The 19764-nt window shown below is 46.0% G+C and overlaps 1 protein-coding gene across 1 annotated transcript in view; it reads right to left on the reverse strand.

Annotated features, from left to right (window-relative positions):
• LOC144770632 (dual specificity tyrosine-phosphorylation-regulated kinase 1B-like) overlaps window positions 1-19764 on the reverse strand; it is a 431276-nt gene that overhangs the window by 100604 nt on the left and 310908 nt on the right. The window contains exon 8 of the mRNA XM_078655322.1: window positions 4986-5126. Within this exon, the coding sequence (XP_078511448.1) occupies window positions 4986-5126 (141 nt within the window). The remainder of the gene's footprint in view (window positions 1-4985; window positions 5127-19764) is intronic.

Genomic DNA, 19764 nt, shown 5'->3' on the forward strand with positions numbered 1-19764 from the left:
CTGTATTGGAGTATCAAGGATGGACCATACACCCAAATCGCAGTCCGGCAGATGTCTAGTACAGACACCCCCTGACCCAAAGTTATTGTAGCAGCCTTAGCACTGATCAAAATGAGCGTGTAGGCTTTCAGAGGGCTGCTTCTAGGCCAAACCATAGCAGGTTCTTATGCATAAGAGTATCCACCTCTTCTGTACTTGACCTTTTGTGTCCCAGAAAATCTCTTGCAATGAAAATTTGTGCAGTCCCCTTTAGGTCAGAGCCATGGACACTCTTATTCTTTTTAAGTTTAAAGAGGGACAAGAAAGGCCTACAGAGAGTTCGACTGGCTGACAGATGGGAAATGCAGGGCCAGAAGGGAGTCACAACCTTTGGTAGGAAGGCCATCCTGGTCCTCAGCACCAATATGTCAGGAAAGAAGGTGGTTTAAGACAGTTGACCCAAAAGTGGCTGCAGTTCACTCATGCACCATGCAGACATAATGGCAATGAGAAGGACGGTAGCCTTAACAACAGCTGTACACAGGCTCAAAGGGCAAGCATGTGACAACTGTATATACCATGTTTATGTCAGATTGAGGGGAGGTGAGGGCATGGGGGAACACATGCACGACCCATTTATAAAACATAACAAAAAGTGACTAAAAGACGATGGATCAGGTTAAAAATAGAAAGACCAAAAGGACCAAAAAATAACCTTACACTGTGCCCATTGGATAGCCAAAAGACAGGCTAACGAGAAAAGAAATTAAACAACATCAGAAAGTTTGGTTTTGAAGGAGTCAGTATTCAGAGTGCAACACAAAGCAACACATTTTTCCCAGCAACCAGCTTAGATAGACTTCGATAAATGAGGTATAGCTGCATGGAGGAACTCAACCATTTTGGCTGAAAAGTCAAAACCATTTAGTTGCCACCGCTCTCCACACATGGAAGTGTAGGGTGCAGAGACTCGTATGTAGCAACCTGCCCTGTTGAGGAGACAGAAGGTCCTCCCAAAGTGGAACCCTGAATGGAAGACAAATAATCAGGAGCTCTGGGTACCAAACTCTCCTGGCCCAGTCCATGACAATGAGAATGTCTTAGGCCCTGTCTGCCTTGATGTTCCTCAGAACCTGGGGCAGGTGAGGCAGTGGTGGGAATGCAAACAGGGATCAAGCCCTTCCAAATCCAGTTGAAATGTCCCTCTGAACGAGTGCCTTGGATGAAACGAACATGCAGCATTGCCAATGCAGCACTCTCTCTGTCTAGACAGGACATACCTCACTGATCAAAGACTACCAGGAATATGTACTACTGGTTCATGCTCTAGAGGCACAGCGCCTACAACACACAGGACCCCACTCCACCCCGCTTGCTACTGTACCACATGCAATGTTATCCATTGGACCTACACCAGCCTTTCCTTTATGGATGGCAGGGAGGCTTTCAGGGCCAGGTGGATCACCTGAAAGTCCAGAAGACTGAGATGCAGCCAGGTTATGTGGGAGAGGTGGGGGATCTAAGCCAGCAGCAAGGGCCTGTTACCAACTCTGGGTGAGGAAAAGTGAGCGTTCACCATACATCACTGTAGAGTCTGTGGAGTTTCCTTCAAGATCTTAATAGAGTCAGAGAGACCGCAGTGATCGGGCGGTCCAGTGAAGGGGCTACATGCGGCACTTAGCACTTGGAAATGAGGAGGATAGAGGAGGACAAGATACATCAGTGCCATCCTCACCAAAACACAGGAGTGATACCGAAACATCAGGAGCATACCCCGAATACCCGATACTCTGTAGCAGAAGAAATTTTTTTAACACCAACATGTCCAAGCTGCCACAATAAGTGGAATCCTCCGTGGGTAGCTCAAGTGGAACTTCAGCTCACTGATCGCAAAATCCAAATATTTCAGTCAACCTGCTGCTGTTCGGAGGTGGTATACGACTGACATCGGCAAGCCCGTCTTTAAGAGCCAATCATCCAATTACAAGATAACTAATTCCAAAGATGCACAATGACCACAGCTATTACTTTCTGAACCCCAACGAGGCCAAGGTAAAGTTGAAAGGGAGCATGGTAAATTCAAAGCATTCCTGGCCAACCCTGCAGGTCAAATGAAGCCATCCATTCACCTGCATTTAGAGTAGGGAAGATCTGAGCTAGCCTGAGCCTCTTGAACCTGCCCTTCCTCATAAATGTGTTCAGGAGTCATCGATCCAAAATAGGCTGGAGGCTCCAATCCTTCACAACAAGGACCGGAGCAAAGTACCTGCTTGATGACACCCTTGAACAGAAGGTTGACCTCCTGTATCAGGATTGCCAAATGTTCCCCCAAAAGTCGCTCTAGATCGGAAGGATGGTGGCGAGGATGACAATGCCCCTACCAGTCCAACAGGAGTCATCTCTGATTGATAAAAAGTGACAATCTATCCTACCGGCCTAAGAGGGAAAACTATAGCAGCTTGGAGATCACAGCAACAGGAGGAGAAGAATTGGAGGACTGAGACTCCTGCTGATTTTAACAGTGCCACATCCTCCGCCTCAAAAGGACTGAGTCAGTAGATGAAGTACAGATTGGGAAAACTGGCATGGTCTGTATGCTAGCCCCCTGTAACAGCATCTCAGTTTTCTGTATTCCTGGGAAAAGTGTTTGTAACAAATGTCACTACATCCAAGTATTAGGTTGTGGCATGACTGTCATTTAAACGTTCTAGTGCTGCATCAGCTTTTTCATCCAACAGCCTGGAGCCATCAAAGGGAATGTCCATTAGATACATCTGCCTGACTCCCAAAAATCTGGTCGATCTGATCCAGGCTTGCCTTCTGAGCATGATGCTGGTGCCAAAAAGCTCTGCCAATGCAATGCAGTGTCCCGGCCAGCTTTGGCCAAATACTTTGCTGCATCCTGACCATTCTGTACAGTTTGGGTGAAGGAGGCCCTGGGGTCTTCCAGGATAGCTGGCAAAATATCACTGGCCATATTCCTGAATGCGTGGGAGTACCTACCAAAAAGGCTAACTGCCTTTATAGAGCTATGGGCTAGAGTAGCCAAAGGAAAATCTATTCTACAAGCAACATGGTTTTTTAATTCCTAAACAAGACTGGTCAAAAAGGTATTTGTATTGACCTTGCTTGTTGAAGTTTGAACAGTCAGGCTCTCAAAAGTAGACTTAGTCAGGTAGACCAGGTCACCGGCAGCTCAAAGCATTGCCTGGACCATGTAGCCAGCAGGACAACATTAAGGGCTTCATTAAATTACATAAAGGCCCAGATGAAGTGGACTGGTTGAAGAATCTTAGTCAAAACATTTGTTTTCGTCTCAATAGCAGTCAATTGCGATTGAATTGTCTCAACTGCCCTTTGAACCACCACTACAAATGAAGTACTTTACTCTGGTGGCCCAACTGGAGAGCCTAGCTCCATTTCAGGAGATATGTCATTGCTCACTGGTATTTTTTAAGTCCAAATAGAATGCATCATCAGTATAGAGAGGATCTAGCACTCTACATCCTTCTCATCATGCGTCCTAAGGGACACTGGCCTCTTGAACTGGGCCTGAATGAAAAAGGGGCGTGGACCCTCACATTGAGGTAGAAATATTGAATTTGAAACTGGTTGAACAACAACTGGCAGCGATTTCATAATTTCACAGAGTGACATGTTTGTTTGAAGTCAGAGGAATGTTATCAGGATCGGATAATCTACCAGCGATAGAAGAGTTTGAATCTGCACAGAAGGAATTGGACCATGGCACTGGAGTAGAAGTCAGAACCGGAGTCCGTATGGCCACAGTAGCAGGTCTCGAGGGGGCAGACTGCCTCAGGTACTACCGACTGGCAGATGTTCAACTAGAGACTTCTGCGGCTCTGCAGCCAGAGTAAGCTGGAATTGCGCCAAGAAAATCAACCTCTTTGGAGGATGTGGTTTCCTGCAGGCAAACAACTGCCAGGGAAACTGGGGCCAGCTGGTACCAACTGCATGACCACTTCAAAACTAGAAAAATCTGTGGAGTCCAACCTTTATCAGGACGGCCTTGTGCCTTCTAGCTACACTTTTAGAGTGGCAGGATGGGGTAGAATTCTGCTTGCTCTTCCTAGCGTATATGTATGCCTACGCTTTGACTTACCAGAAGGCTTTGAGCAGGGAGTTCATTTCATTTTGGGAGCGGCCGTTACTGAGTCCGCACGCAAGGCAGTGAGTGGTAACACTGCTTTGACTGCAAGCAATCTTATATTCAGTGATGCAGAGTTTAGCTTCCTGGTCTTAGGGTGCACAAGGGTACATGAGTACAATACCATAGGCATCCCTGATGTGGGTCTGTGATCAACATTGTGTGTCAGAAGTCTCATGATGACTTCAACCCCTGTTGCTTTCAGTGGAGACACTGTTCCCTATCACACTGCAAATAGTTTTTGAGGAGTTATCGTAAAGACTGACAAAGTTTGGAGCGTAGCTCTGGATTCACATTGAAGGGAAAGAAAATAACTGATGTCAGCATCCACCGCTTTATTCCATTACTTCCACACACCACCGAGTCATACAGCGCCATTTATTGGTGTGTGGGAGCACTGCTGGGAGAAGTTTCTCAATCCAGTCTGGCGCCTAGAGATCTGTGGTTAGAAGTTTATCAGAAATCTTCTAGGTTTATAAATATCAAAGACAATACTATGATGGAACACAGGCAACCACTGATAACAAAAGAATGTTTGGAATTCGCTCCTGTGACCTTGATGAGATTCCCGTACTCCAGTAAAGCCGCTATCTTGAAAATGTGGATAGAAAATACATATAAGTTCTGATACCCACCAGTCCTGCATTTTGTGCGAGTAAAGGTCTGCAAATTCTAGAGTAAATTTTGTAAAAGCTTGATGGTGTAGTAAACAGGGAAAGAACGAGTTATGCAGTGATCTATGCAGATTTCATCTTTTAAGTAATGAATAGGGACGTCATTGTTACTACGAATAAGCAAGAAATACGAAGCTGTTAACACCAGTAGTTTTGATAAATACCTTCTTCACATCTTTGTTTTTCTTAACCGTCCACATTCCTTCTGGGAGCTTATCAAAGTACTTCCGTGCTTTTGGCGCTTGATCCAACATGTGATTTGGAGGTATTCCCAGCACTTCGACAATCTTATTCATCTGATCCACCTACAAACAATTTTCATAAAGTTACAACAAAATGACTAAGTATACAGGGAAAAAACACTGCAATCCTTAACTTTTCTGATTGGTCAACTGAGAGTTTTTGGCATGAATCCCTGGATGAGAAAATTTCACCCCACACTGACCCTTGTACGTTATTTCATATTCCTCCAAGTAGAGTAAGAAATATTTTTCAGAGGAACCTGGGATGCGCACACTGCATGCTCCACCCGCACCACTGCCTTCCAAGGGGCCCAACTATCACAGTCTCCTCCCTCAATCCATACTTTAGAGTTGTGTATGGAAGGCCAAGGTGTTTGCCCTTCTGGAGGAAGGCAGGTTTGAATGCTACCAGTAAGAATGTTATGGTAAATTCTTATATGCAGGTATTAAATACTCCTTTTTGTTCATATTAATAACTAACATGAAATTTTGAAAGCAGGCAGCCACCTTAAGAAAACAATTTTTAGACGCAGGGGCAGGCTGATCATTTAAGTAAATACAAGGTGATATGGCACTGAAAGGCAACAAATGCTAGCTTAGCTCTAACCCCATACACATAAGCTGCAGTCCAGCAGAAAGTGACTAGAAATGTTGATGCATGCAAAAAACCTTGCCATTAGCATACTGAAGTATTACATTCTTGTTTCTCGGAGACACATCCTCCTATATGACAGTTTAAGTATGCAATGGATGGCCCTTGCCCTGCAAAGTCTTCTTTCCATCAGAGGAATTATTTAGGAAAAAAGTGAAAACATGTTCGTATTACCAGGTATCTCTATTAAATTCCTCTGAATTAGAACCTCTCTGAGCAGGTGAAGGATATGGGACACTTTCAACTGATAAATTTAGCTCCAAAATACCTTCTGGATCTCCCAGTTTAAAGGTCTTCCGAGTCCTTATAATGGGAGCCTCTTGTCTCATGTGTATGAGACTATGAAAGGAGGCTTTGATTTTTTTTCATAGGTACTAGATTCATGAGGTCTATTTCAGCAGTATTTAGCACATTGACTATAGTCAAACTGGATTTGTCTAGGGTAAAAGTACCAGCACAAATCAAGATTCCCAGAGTGTCCTCCATGAAATCTGTTCAACCCAGTGGTTGCGGGTAGGGTGCCAGCCCATTCCTTTTGGACAAAACGTTTTTTCCTGTATTGTTGCTTGTTTCAAAGACCAGGACCCATGCAGAGCTCTTCAAAAACTGGGATCATCAAAATATGCCAGACTGGTCTGACCAGTGACATGTCACTCCGAAACCTGAGAAAACCTGTACAACACATGATGCACTCCTTCTGCATTGTAACATATAAAAAATTAAGCCTCTAGTTGGATTGGTTAAATACAGCCTACGGCCCCTCCCTCCTCCAAATTAACCAATACCTAATATTCAATTGGACTTTCCAGATGACTATGTACACTACTGAGGTGCACACGAAATAGCAGGGTTAGAATGTCTGCCAGGCTACAGCTTTCTCTTCCAGCATGGGCCTAGGCCTAACTTTCCATGAAGCCTTGTCTGTATTGACCTGGTTGCCTGTATGTACATGGGGCTAGATTGCATTGGTGTAAAGAACCAACCTGAAGTCCGGAAGATGGGCACATGGCCAAACTAACTTGTCAATCTGCACAATGGTTGTCTTAGTGGACCGAAATCTCCCATAAACCACAGGATCCCCCATAGCACAACCGACTAGGATAAACACATAGTCAAGATCTACATATTCAGATTTAAGGCGCTGCAACTCATGAAACCGACCCAATCATTCTTAATCCACCTCCACCCTCAGGTTCCATTTTGGGCCTTTCTTTATCAACGAACAACTAGGGGGTAGTTCACTACAAGTGGGGTCTTGTTCTGTTTTCTGGGGAATCTTATTCCGATTCTGATACTGATTTAACCATCTCTCTAGACTCCATGATTTCAAAATACATTTGAAGCCACAGTAGATACCATAATCTTAAAGTTCTGACATGTACTAAAGCTTTTGCTCGATTTTTTAGCAGCAGCTCAGGTTTCAGCCTACTGAGCTACCTAGATTAGGGCCCAGAGGAGTACTATTCACAGTAGTTGGTCCACAAGCCTGGCATCCAGTGCCCTTACTAAACATTAGTGAGTCTGAATCAAAAGGAAAGTTAGCGGTGGAGGAATAGGATTGTGGAGGGTGAGGGGCCTGCAGTCATTTGGAGATCCTCTCAGAAAGTCCTCTCAGAAAGTCAGCGATGAGATCCAAAGTTCCTGCCAGTGTGCAGCTTATATGTTAATGTAAGCACTGAGTGCATATGAACTGTACTAGTATTTGGATCCTTATCTCCAGGCCCAGGTATGCTCACAAAGTATGGATTTGTGTATTTTACTTTAAATAGTCTATCAACATGTAATGGTAGACAGCTGTTCAGCTGTAGCTCCAGTAGTGTACCGAGATCTACGAAAAGCACTGAAACCAACTTACTGTATGTACTAGACAAACTGAGGTTGGAGTTAGATTGTGGTGGTGCAGGTACACTCATTTTGAGAGCTCTGCGCTGGACACTTGGTGGTTGACAGAAGAGGGTCTCGGCTGCTGGGAGTATGTCGTGAACTAGGGTTGGGTTAGGTTTCATTTTGGGTGGGGAATTGCTGTGTTAGGATTGAAGGTGCTGGTCTAAGGAGAGCTCGATATTGGGGATTTTGTCATTGAAGAATTTGGCCAGGTTGTTACACTGAAGTTTGGGGTCAGTGGGGTTTGCTTTGGTGGGTTTGGAGGTCTGTTTCTGGATGATGTTGAAAAGTTCTTTGAGCGTTTTTTTGGCTTTGTCTATTGCATTCCGGAAGAAGGAGGCTTTTTCCTTGATTATGTGCTTTTTGTAGTTACTGCGTTTCTGATCTGGGAGAGGTTGGTTGTGGATGGGTTTCCTCTCCAGAGTCTCTTAGCGGCTCTTACTTTTCTACTTTCTGAGTTGAGGTCTTTGTTGAACCAGGCTCGGTAGGGGATGGCTCCGACTCTTTTCAGTTTCAAGGGGGCTAGTTGGTCAAGAGCAGTTGTCATTGTCCTGTTGTACAGTGTAGTGAGCTCGACCGTAATGAGGTTGTCAGTGGAGGGTGGGAGAAGTGATGTTATGGTTTCTTCGAGGAGGGGGGTGGCTTTGAGGTTTCTGCTCCTTTGATGGATAATTTGTGTTTTGACTGTTGGGGCTGCGGTTTGATTGATGTTGAATCTAATGATGTGGTGATCTGACCAGTCGATTGGGAGAATTATTGATGGTTATTGGGTTTTTTTGGCTATGATTGCATCTAGGGTAGAGCCCTTGTGGGTTTAACCCTAGCAGTGTTGGGTGAGCACATTTGTGAGGAGGAGTTCATTTAGTGACTGTATAACCGTGTCCTTTTCGTTATTCCTGAGGAGGTTGAAGTCACCCAGGATAATGTTGTCGGTGTTGGCTAGGGAGCAATGTGTAAGTAGGTCCGATATTTGTTCTCCAAATGCCGGCTAATTTCCGGGGGGGGGGGGGGGATTGGTAGATGAGATGGGATAGCATTTTGTTACTTTGTTGTTTCGACGTGTTATGTTGAGGTATTCGAAGGAGTGGGTTTTGATTTCAACTATATGGATGTTGTTCTTATGGATGATGGCAATGCCGCCACCATGTTGGTCTATTCTGTCTTTTTTGATGATGGAGAAGCCGGGGGGGGGTTGAGGAGGGGGGAGCTACAAGGTCAAGGAGGGGATATGATGGGTCATTGAGCCAGGTTTGGTGAGGAACGCAATGTCAATGTCGTGATTCAGTATAGCATCAGCCAGCTCGATTGCGTGCTTGACTGCGGATCTGTCGTTTATAAGCATGCAGTTTACCTTGTCGCTGTTGGAATGGTTTTGGGAGGAGGGAGAGCTTGGGGAATGGCTATGCTTTGGGAGGGACGTCTAGCAGACCTAGGTTGGTTGTTGGCTCTACCTATTCCGGTGATTACCTGTATGTTTGGGTTGTTCTGAGGTCGTAGGATTTGGCGAGTATTGTTGCTTCTCTCAGAAACATCTCAGGTTTCGCTCTTCTTGGTCTGAGAGATTGGGTGCTGCAAGTGGTGGGGTGCCAGCTGGTTGTCTGGTGATTGGGCAGTTGAGGTGGCTCACTGATGTTTATGAGGGAGGGGAGTATTCAGTGTTGGGCAGGGGAGGGGGCGTATTGGTGTTGAGAAGAATTTTGTGTATGCCCTGCGTGATAATGTTGATTTGGGTGTGGAGAAGGGAAAGGTTTTCAGTTATGGTTAGGAGGTGCGTAGGGGTCATTGCTAAGAGGGTGTTGAGTGGATTTTCTAAACGTGTGAGGCGTTCAGTTACTTCTGCCATTGACTCTGGGTTTGGGGTGGGGAAGGGGAGGGGTTGAGGGGCAGATCCGACAGAGTGTGGGTTGGGGCAGGAGGGTTGGTAAGATTAGGGGGAGGGGAGGTGTTGGGGTGCCTGTTTGGCTGCGGGTGTAGGTTGGGACAGGAGGGTCAAGGGTTGGTCATATATGGGGAAATGGAGAGACATGAGTCTTCTGATGGGCGGTGGAGGGGGAGATTGTGGAGGGTGTTTCTCAACTGTATTGGTGTTATTTTGTCTGGTTCGGCGTTGGTAAGGCGGGTGTTCGTGTAAACGAAGGTAGGGGGATTGGGGTGGATGTACTGGGTGAGGTGAGGGGGTGTGGCAGGGGGCGATGTCTCGAGGTTGAGGTGTGGTTGTGGGGATGGGAGCGGGGGTAGAGAGGGATCTGGCGTGGGGGGTTGGTGTAGGTCTGAGGAGTTCAGTAGTTGGGGGCTTGCGGCAGGGTTCATGGCTGTTCTTACTTGGGTCGGGTTGTGGGCGGAGAAGGGAAGGGGTGGGGCAGTTGGACGGGGTTGAGATGGAGTTTCACAGCTTGGGGAAGGCGAGTTCAAATAGGTGCAGGTTGAGGACATTGTCTTGGACCATGACTTTGCCATTTCTGTATACGGTTATGGTGGCATTAATTCTGAAGGGAGAAGATTTGGAGATAGCTAGTATTTGTCCGTGGGGGATGTTTGTGGATTTGGTAACTCGCAGGTGGTTAGCTAGGTTATTTCTCCATTTGGCCTGGTGGGTGATGTAGAAGATTAGGTCAGTTTTGGTCTTACCTTTGGAGGAGTTATGGTAGAGGTCGACTATGAGTGTTTCAGGGTGTTGCTTGAGTAGTTTGTTTTTAAAGATTTTGGCGGCGTTAGCTGAGAGATTGGGTGGGTAGGTGAAGGAGTAGGGGCCGTGGGGTTTAAGGTTGGTGAGAGGTAGGGGGGTGGGAGTTAATGGGGTGTACTGGTGTGGTGGGGTCTTAGGTTGGATGACATCTTTAGTGAGGCGCTTGCCACAGCCTGCTGAGGATATTGTCTTTCATGTTTCTCTTGCTCTGTTTTGATGAGGTGCTATCTGGGTTAAAGCTGATGTCCAAACACCACTCCTAAATCTGAACTTCAAAAAAGGTACACTGCTTGTAGGAAGTATTTAGTCTGCTCTAAAGAGGAAATGTTGGACAGCAGGGAAGCTAACAACTGCTTGAATAAAGTTAACTTTCTGAGATTAAAGGTGAGACCTTCAAATTGACAGAGAATGAAAACGGTATCACAAACAATCTAACGGTTCTCCTGACATGTAGAGGGAGACTGGGCCTTTACCAGCTAATTGTGTATAATATAACAGATTAACCCCCCTAAAGACAACAAAGCTTTCGTGAACTCAGGATGAAATGGAGGATGCCAACGCTAGCTGGCTAAAATTCTAGCAGTACTCTAAAAAAAAAAAAAAAATAGGTGTCAAACCATCAGGTGAAAAGTGCAGAGAAGATGAAAGTCTGAAGCGCCTTTGACACTGGTAGTGGAGAACAGGGTGTTTTTGGACTATCTGGCAATGAAATTTGAAGGACTGCGACTCGTGATTTTAACAGTGCCCAATACTCTGCCTCGAAAGGACTAGGTCAGCTGATGAAGTACAGACAGGGGTGGCAAGTTCTGCAAACTATACCGCTGGAACTGCATCTAATTCTCTGTATTGGTGGGGAAAGTGTTTTTAACAAAGGCTTAACCTCCAATGTGAGGCACCTATGTAGCTCTCTAGAGAATTTGTTCTGAAGAGCCATATTATCAAGATACTCTATCCATTTAGTGGGAGTTTTGAGGGAGCAATATTTCTCACAAGGCTGGGATGAGTGAACAGCTCACTGTAATCTAAGCCTTGCACATGGAGCTTTATGTGATACATATTTTCAAGTCTCTGTGACTATTAGTTCTCTCCACTGACCGAGTGGGTAAAAAAAAAAAAAGAGAATTTAGATACATCTTTTCTTAAGAGTGTGCAAAATCCCACTTACCAAAGTACAGCAGTTTATAGCCTGAGAAAAAGGTGATGGGCACATTTGGTATCAGACCCTTCATAAGTAATCTATGGTTGATTTGAGTGTGAGAATATTTAAAGGGGTGAAGGAACCCACGACGGAGAGAGCTGGAAAACACATGCACTCTCCTGGAGTGCTGAATGAAAAAGAAAAAAGTAGTTGACAATTCGAGCAGTGGAAGCCAATAAAAAGGATCACAAAGAGGCTACGCTCCAGGGGAAGGCCACGTACAAGAAAAGAAGAGTAAGCTATCGGACTGCAAGCCCACTGTCTTTTGTAATCAGACAGCTAAAAATTAAACACAACAGCTTGCACCTTACAGGTAGGGGAGGCAGTTGAACTAAATGACAGAACGGCACATATAGAAGACACAATAGATGATCTTTGTATCCTTTCGAATAGGCAAAGGGCGTGGCTGCTGTTTATGCATATAGAAGAGATGGTATGTTTTAACAATCACTGTAAAATTCATTACGGCAACAGTTTTTGGAGAACATTTTCCTTCCATGCACTGTGCCCAACACAGCAGGATAGAAGGGAGAGGAGTTGACAATAAGGAACATTTTAACTTCATCTGTGAGTATCGGTTTGTAGATTATAGTGCTGTAGCTATACATGCATTGCATGTTTCTGCCATCTTGTGTTGGGTGCGGACATTTTAAGTTTTTCTATGGAGTACAATTTTCAATTTTGAAGCGACTCGTGATCCGTCCAGAAACAAGCAATGCATCAGGATTACGATTTTACCCCAGATTGCTTTCCCCCTTAATTGTAAGTGGAGTGAAGCGAAGCAGGAATGTAAATAAATGTCTACTGGCACACAGAGAAAGAATAATCCTTAATGGATAAGAATCAGTAATCAGGAGAGGCTTGTATTGGGAAAAAGAAGCAGGACATCGGGGAGGGGGAGGAACGGGGTACGACAGACACAAGAATAAAAACGTACCTTCTGCCCTCCAGAAACATGTTGTGCTCTTCTGCTCCTTCCCGCTGCCGCAGGCAGGCAGGCACAGGCTCACACCCTGCCCTGCAGCCAATCCTGAAGCTGCTCTCATGCATGAGGGCAGCTTCAGGATTGGCCTGAGCGCCGATGATTTACGGTAAAGGACTGACTGGGAGCAGTGGCGGCTCCTCCACTAAGGCAGAGGAGCGTCGCCGCACTGCTGTGTAGCAGCGAAATAGACATAAAAAGGCAAGACAGGGCTGCTCTGACACAGGAGCAGGGGAAGTGGCGAGCACACCTTGCAGGTGCGCATGAATGTTTGGCCGGCCGTCTGGGGTATTTGCTGTGAAGCGCTCTGATACCTCCGGGTCCAGCTAGCGCTATACAAAACTTCAATAAATAAATACTTACCATGTTCTCCACCCAACCCTCATGAGCACTGTAGGTAGGGCCCGCAACTCCCCCTCCAGCCTATCAACCTGGTCACAAGCATCAGCACAAGCTTAATAAAACTGGTTTTAAACTAGTTTTCTTTTTACATTTTTGTAAAGGGCTAGGGGCGACGCTCTTCCGCCATAGTGGAGGATCCGTACCAGTCAGTAAGAGATAAAATGTAGACCATCTGGGGCATAAGCTCACATCTGGTGAGCTGGGAGGGGGCATCTGAATCTACAGCACTATAAACCTATAGCTACAAGTATCAATTTACATTTGTACAGTTGTAGAGCGCACACTTTTCATGGACTTAAAAAGAGTGCTCTTCCTCCAAAGCAGTGGCTTGTGAGCAGATGAAGTAGATCTTACAAATGTTTTAAGAACCGTTTTCCGGACCTATTCCTCTGGTCTGGAATGAATCGGCACACATTAATGCTTTGTGAAAGTGTGCAAAGTACACCATGTAGCTGCTTTGCACAGGTCTTCAAGTCGTATGTTTGCAAGGAAAGCTATAGAGGCTCGTTTTTGATGAGTGGAATGCTCTAGGCATACTGTGAAGAGTCTGCTTAGCTTTAGCATAACATACCTATATACACATCATTATCCCTTGTACAAGCCCTGACTGCTAAGTGCCTTCTATAGATATAAGAATGCTCTCCCTCTAATGCAAGTAATGCTTTTTCAGAAACTGACAGAATTAGTGGAAATAAAATCAACAAGTCAATTTTCTGACTGACAAGGCACAGGAAGACTACCTTTGGCAGAAATTGCGAGTTTGTCCTCAGGATGACTCCATAATTATGAGATTGAATAAAAGCCTCCTCCGCCGTTAAGCCTTGCAACTAACCAACTCTATGCAAAGTAGTAATTGCCACTTTGAAGCCCAGTTTCCATGCGATAAACTGCATTTGAGAAGAATATAAGGCTGAAAAGGAGGTCCCATTAATTGAGCAGGAACTACAATAAAAACTCATGATTGGGCTGGTGGTGTCCTAGAGAAGAATAGCTCATTCAAGGCCCTCCGTGAATAATTAACCAACTGGAACATTAAATAGTATGCTAAGCTGTCTATTCTGTCTATAAGCAGCCGCAGCTGCTAAATGAAGCCTAATAGGTGTGTACTCTAGACCTGATTTTTTTTAGAACTGTAATGGATAAAAAGAACGACTTGAACAGAGTCCTGAAGAGGTAGTTTGTGTCCACTGTGACAGTAATGTACAAATATTTTCTATTCTGCGGCATAACTACACCTGTCTCAAAAGGAGCATATACACAAGCCACTCTCAAAAGAAGCATACACTCAACAGTAAGCTGTAGGTAAGGAATCTAAGACCTCAAGCGTCAAAATGCCAGGTCCATTGTTATAAGACTCAAATGTCTTAAAGTTGCCCTGATCCTGAGTTAGAAGTTCCACTCAGGGATAACTTTTTATGTGGGTGGAAAGAGCTTTCCAGCAGCAGTGAATACCATGGATGCTTTGCCCACGTTTGAGAGATCAGAATGAGTCTCATGGAAGTTTGTCTCATCTTCCTCAACCATTTGTGAAAGTACTGCTGAAGTACTCTAGGATTAATTTCCTACTTAAATCCATAAAGTTGGTGTTCACCCTAACAGAATGTCTGAATGCAGTACACAGCAGTCCTATTGTCGGTTTGCGAAGGATCATCTTTTGGTAATCAGTGCAATTAACACTTAATGTTTTAGACACTGTCATAAGCTCTAAGAAATGTGCATTTACTTTTGATGGTGCGTATATTTACACACAATTGTCATTTTGTCCAGATGCACAATTCTCCCCGTGAGGGAGTCATCTGTGGTAACGGTCTGCTGCGTAATAGGTTTGACATGTGACCAGCCCTTAACAGGTTCTTGGTGTTCCACAATTTAAGACTGTGCTGAACTCTGGGCTATACCAACACGACCTCATCCAATGACACATTGCTTGTGACCACTGCCAGGCAGACCACTCTGAAGTGAGCGTGTGTGAAGGTTAGCATTTGGAACTATCGCAATGCAAGATGCCATCCCCACCAAGTTCATGACTGTTCACTGCCCTCTGGATAACTGCATCGTAAGCTTTTGTGTCAACTGGTGGCAAAATCTTCACTGGGAAGGGTCTGGAGAATGGATCTTCCTTGGCGTTCACTTTCTAGTCGTGCCAAAGACCATATCCCTCCACAGCAGGGATTGGCTTATAAGGGTCTTTGGCATCCGGTTCATATTTCGGGTCTGAGTGAGGTGAATGATGAAATGAAGGAGTGTCCTGGTGTTTGAGTGATAGGTATACAGGACTAGCATTCTTAAGGCAAGCTTTCTTAGGATTGGTCAGTTTCACTTCAAAGAAAACAGTTACTTGCCTTAAATTATGGTTTTTCAACCTGAATACCTTCTAGAATCATATGCTGAGCATAATCGGATCATATAGTGGCTATGTGGGAGTTTCACTATTAACGTTCTGTACCTTTGGTGGTTGTCAACAAACGGAATCAGAGCTGTGCAACCACCTTTGGCCTGCAATGCTCCACAAAGCGATCACGAGTTTAGATCATTTTTTCTATACCTCAATTACGCTCCTAATCTGGAGAGAGTTGCATGTGAATCTAGATTTACCCTAAATCAGTGGTTCTAAAACTTAACAGACCCCCACTGAATTGCAACTGGAAGTCAGGGACCCCCAATCCATTTCTACAATAACAACGAACAAGTTACTTACCTTCGGTAACGATATATATATCAGGATGAAACATAAGTTGGTTATAGATTCCTTACCTTAGAATTACCCCCAGGCATCAGACTGGATCCGGGATCTTTTTCGTCAGCAGTACCCCTGCGCGTTGGTAGGTGGAGTCAGTCGACTCCGCGTCCGTCATCTTGGTCGCTGGGATGACGTCGCGGAACTTACTTAGACGCCACCCTCGCACGCTGACCTCAGTTCTGTACTCGACTTTCCACGCCAGGAACGCAGAACCATGCAAGACACTGACCACTGGTGCACAAAACTAGGGCCCTGAAAGGATGTCCTTAACCCTAGAAATCAGGGGCAGTAAGTAATCTATAACTAATGAATATGCTACTTACCAGTATGCATCTGTTCTTGGCATGTAGGGCTGCTAACATTCATATCTGATGCATAGATCGCCGCCTAGTGTTGGGTCCGGATGATTGCACATTGTTGTCCTGGAAGAGTCTTCGAAGTATCACGAGATAGGTGGCTCCTCCCCTGGACTACAGTGCGCATGGGCATCGGCTCCATCCCCAGATTGTTTTTAGCCATTGTGGCAGTGATGGAGTTAAATAGTGTAAATGATGTCCATGCTAATGATGAATGCAAGAGAGTGTCTGCAGCCGCTACGGGCACCGGGGAGGAGGGCGGGCGATATGAATGTTAGCAGCCCTACATGCCAAGAACAGATGCATACTGGTAAGTAGCATATTCAGTTCGAGGCATGTGGGCTGCTAAATTCATATCTGATGCATAGAATACATAGCAGTCCCTCCATTAACGGCGGTTGCCCGTGCCAGCTGCAGAAGCTTGAAAAAGTGTTTTGAGAACAGCCTGTCCTACAGCTGCTTGCTGTTTGGAATGCACATCCACACAGTAATGTTTATTGAACGTGTGTGGTGTAGCCCAAGTGGCTGCTCTACAAATGTCTTCTAAGGGAATGTTCCCTAGGAACGCCATGGATGCCCCCAATTTGCGTGTGGAGTGCGCTTTTGGGGGTATAGATAAAGTGCGCTTAGCTTTTTGGTAACAGATTTGAATGCACTTAACTATCCATCTGGCTATTCCTGCTTTGGAGATGGGGTTGCCTTTGTGCTGTGGTGAGAAGGCAACAAAAAGTTGTTGTGTCTTTCGAAAGTGTTGAGTCCTGTCAATGTAGTACATCAACGCCCTCCTAACGTCTAGTGTATGAAGCATTCTTTCCGCCACGGTTAGTGGGTTTTGAAAGAATGCAGGCAGGTCAATAGTTTGGTTGATATGAAACTGTGACACCACCTTCGGAAAAAATTTGGGGTTAGTGCGGAGCACTACCCTGTTAGAATGTATTTGGATGAAGGGCTCTTGGATTGTGAGCGCTTGCAGCTCGCTAACACGTCTGAGCGACGTGATAGCAATGAGAAAAGCCACTTTCCACGTCAGAAATTGAATTTCGCAGGAGTGCAGTGGCTCGAAAGGTGGGCCCATCAGCCTAGTGAGGACTACATTGAGGTTCCACACTGGAGCTGGTGGAGTTCTAGGAGGAATGACTCGCTTCAGTCCCTCCAGGAAGGCTTTAATGGCAGGCACCCTGAAAACAGAGAGGTGCTGCCTATTCTGGAGATAAGCCGCTATGGCGGATAGATGTATCCGAATGGAAGCGTACGCTAGATTGCATTTGTAAAGATGTAACAAATAGCAAATGATGTTAGGAATGGATGCATCTAGCGGGTTGATATTGTTGTTAGTACAGTAAATGACAAACCTCTTCCATTTTGCTGCATAGCAAGCTCTGGTTGTGGACTTTCTTGCCTCTCGGATAATGTCCATGCATTCCGGAGGCAGGTTGAGGTAGCCAAATTCTAAGACCTCAGGAGCCAGATCGCCAGATTGAGCTGTTGCGGATCTGGATGCTGAATGTCGCCATGGTTCTGCGTCAAGAGCCTGGGTGTGAGATGCAGCCTTTGATGCGGTACCACGGAAAGTTCTAGAAACGTGGTGTACCATGGTTGGCGTGCCCATGTTGGAGCAACCAGGATGAGAGTCATCGATTGTTGCTTTAGCTTTCTTGCCACCAGCGGAATGAGAGGCGCTGGGGGAAAAGCGTACGCAAATTTGCCTGACCAGTTCATCCATATCGCATTCCCTTGCGATTCTGGGTGAGGGAACCTGGCGGCAAAGCTTTGGCATTTTGCGTTTTCCCTTGTGGCAAACAGGTCTATCTCTGGATGACCCCACTGCTGGAAGTACGGGTGGAGTACTGATGGATGAATCTCCCACTCGTGCATTTGATGGCTGTATCTGCTGAGCAGATCCGCCATCTGATTGTCCTTGCCCGGGAGGTGTTCTGCCATGAGGAAGATGTTCCTCTGAATGGCCCACTTCCACATGCTCTGAGCCAGATGAGACAGCTGTGGTGAGTGAGTACCGCCCTGCTTTTGGATGTAGTACATGGCTGTCATGTTGTCCGTCCGGATCAACACGACCTTGTTGCACAAATGCACTTTGAAGGACTTGAGCGCCATGAAGATTGCCATCAATTCCAGGTAGTTGATGTGCAACCTTTGTTGATGGGTTGACCATAGTCCCTGCACTGTGTAGTGGAGCACATGCGCTCCCCACCCTTGGAGAGATGCGTCCGTTGTTAGGACAATCTGTGGCACCGGCTCCTGGAACGGTCGTCCCTTGCAAAGGTTGTGTGGATTCCACCAATGCAGAGAGTTGTATGCCCGACCGGTCACCAACACTAGGTCTGTCAGTTGTCCTTGAGCCTGTGTCCATTGATTTGCCAAGCATTCTTGGAGGGGACGCATGTGCAACCTTGCGTGCGGGACTATGAAGATGCAGGAGGCCATCATGCCTATCAACTGCATGAACACTCTCGCTGGCAGGGAGTGCTGCGGTTTGAACCTCTGGATCAGCGACCGAATGTTGTTGATTCTGACCGTGTTTGGTTGAGCTATAGCAGTCAGGGTGTTTATGGTCGCGCCCAGATACTGCTGCACATGGGCTGGCTGAAGGTGCGACTTTGGGTAGTTTAGCGAGAACCCCAGGCTGTGAAGGAGGTGAATAGTGTGGGACATGTGTGAGGCGCACTGTCTTTCCGACTTTGCCTGAACGAGCCAGTCGTCGAGGTACGGATAGACATGTATGTTTTGTCTCCTGAGGTGCGCCGCCACTGTCGCTAGACACTTCGTAAACACTCTGGGGGCAGTAGTCACCCCGAAGGGTAGGACTTTGAACTGATAGTGCTTGTTGAGAATGGTGAACCTGAGGTATTTTCTGTGGGATGGGTGGAGTGGGATGTGGAAGTAAGCATCCTTGAGGTCCAAGGTTGCCAGGAAATCCCCTTGGTTTAGAAGGGGAAGGATTTGTTGCAGTGTCAGCATGTGAAAATGTTCTGACAGTATGTACATGTTGAGGGGGCGCAGATCTAGAATGGGTCTGAGCGATCCGTCCTTCTTTGGGATGAGGAAGTACAGGGAGTAGACACCTGTTCCTTCCTCCTCCACTGGCACGAGTTCGATTGCTCCTTTCTGCAGCATTACTAGCACTTCCTGCTGCAATAAGTGCAAGTGCTCTGCCGACATAGGACGTTGTCTTGGGGGGATGTTGGGAGGAGTGGATATTAACTCCAAGCAATAACCGTACTGGATTAGTTTTCTCACCCACCTGTCTGTGGTGATGGACGACCAGACTGGCAGGAACTGCTGTAGTCTTCCCCCGACAGGTGTTGGATGGTCGGGGGGCAGCGACAGGGACTCACTGTTTGGTGGTGGCAGAGGAACGTGAGTTGTTGTTTCCTCTGCCTCTGCCCTTGGCATTGTTACCTCGGTAACCCCCTCTACCTTGCTTGGGGTACGAGGATTGCGCACCACCTTTTGCGAATTGTGTTTGTTGTCCCAAGTGTCCTCTGGTACCACTACGCGCACCTGAGCGACGAAAAGTGTTGCCTCTGAACGGTTGTGATTGGAGAGCCCCCATGGACTTAGCAGTCTCGTTGTCTTTCTTAATCTTTTCAAGTGTGGTGTCTACATCAGGGCCAAACAGTCTGTCAGGATTGACTGGCTGGTTGAGGATTGTAGTCTGGATGTCCTGCTTAAACCCAGATATACGAAGCCAGGCTTGGCGCCTTAGCATGACGCTAGTGTTAATACCCCTAGCCGCTGTGTCCACGACATCAAGTGCACACTTAATGGCAGCATTTGATATAA

This window comes from Lissotriton helveticus, chromosome 7, assembly GCF_964261635.1.
Source record: "Lissotriton helveticus chromosome 7, aLisHel1.1, whole genome shotgun sequence".
In the NCBI taxonomy this organism is placed as follows: Eukaryota; Metazoa; Chordata; class Amphibia; order Caudata; family Salamandridae; genus Lissotriton; species Lissotriton helveticus.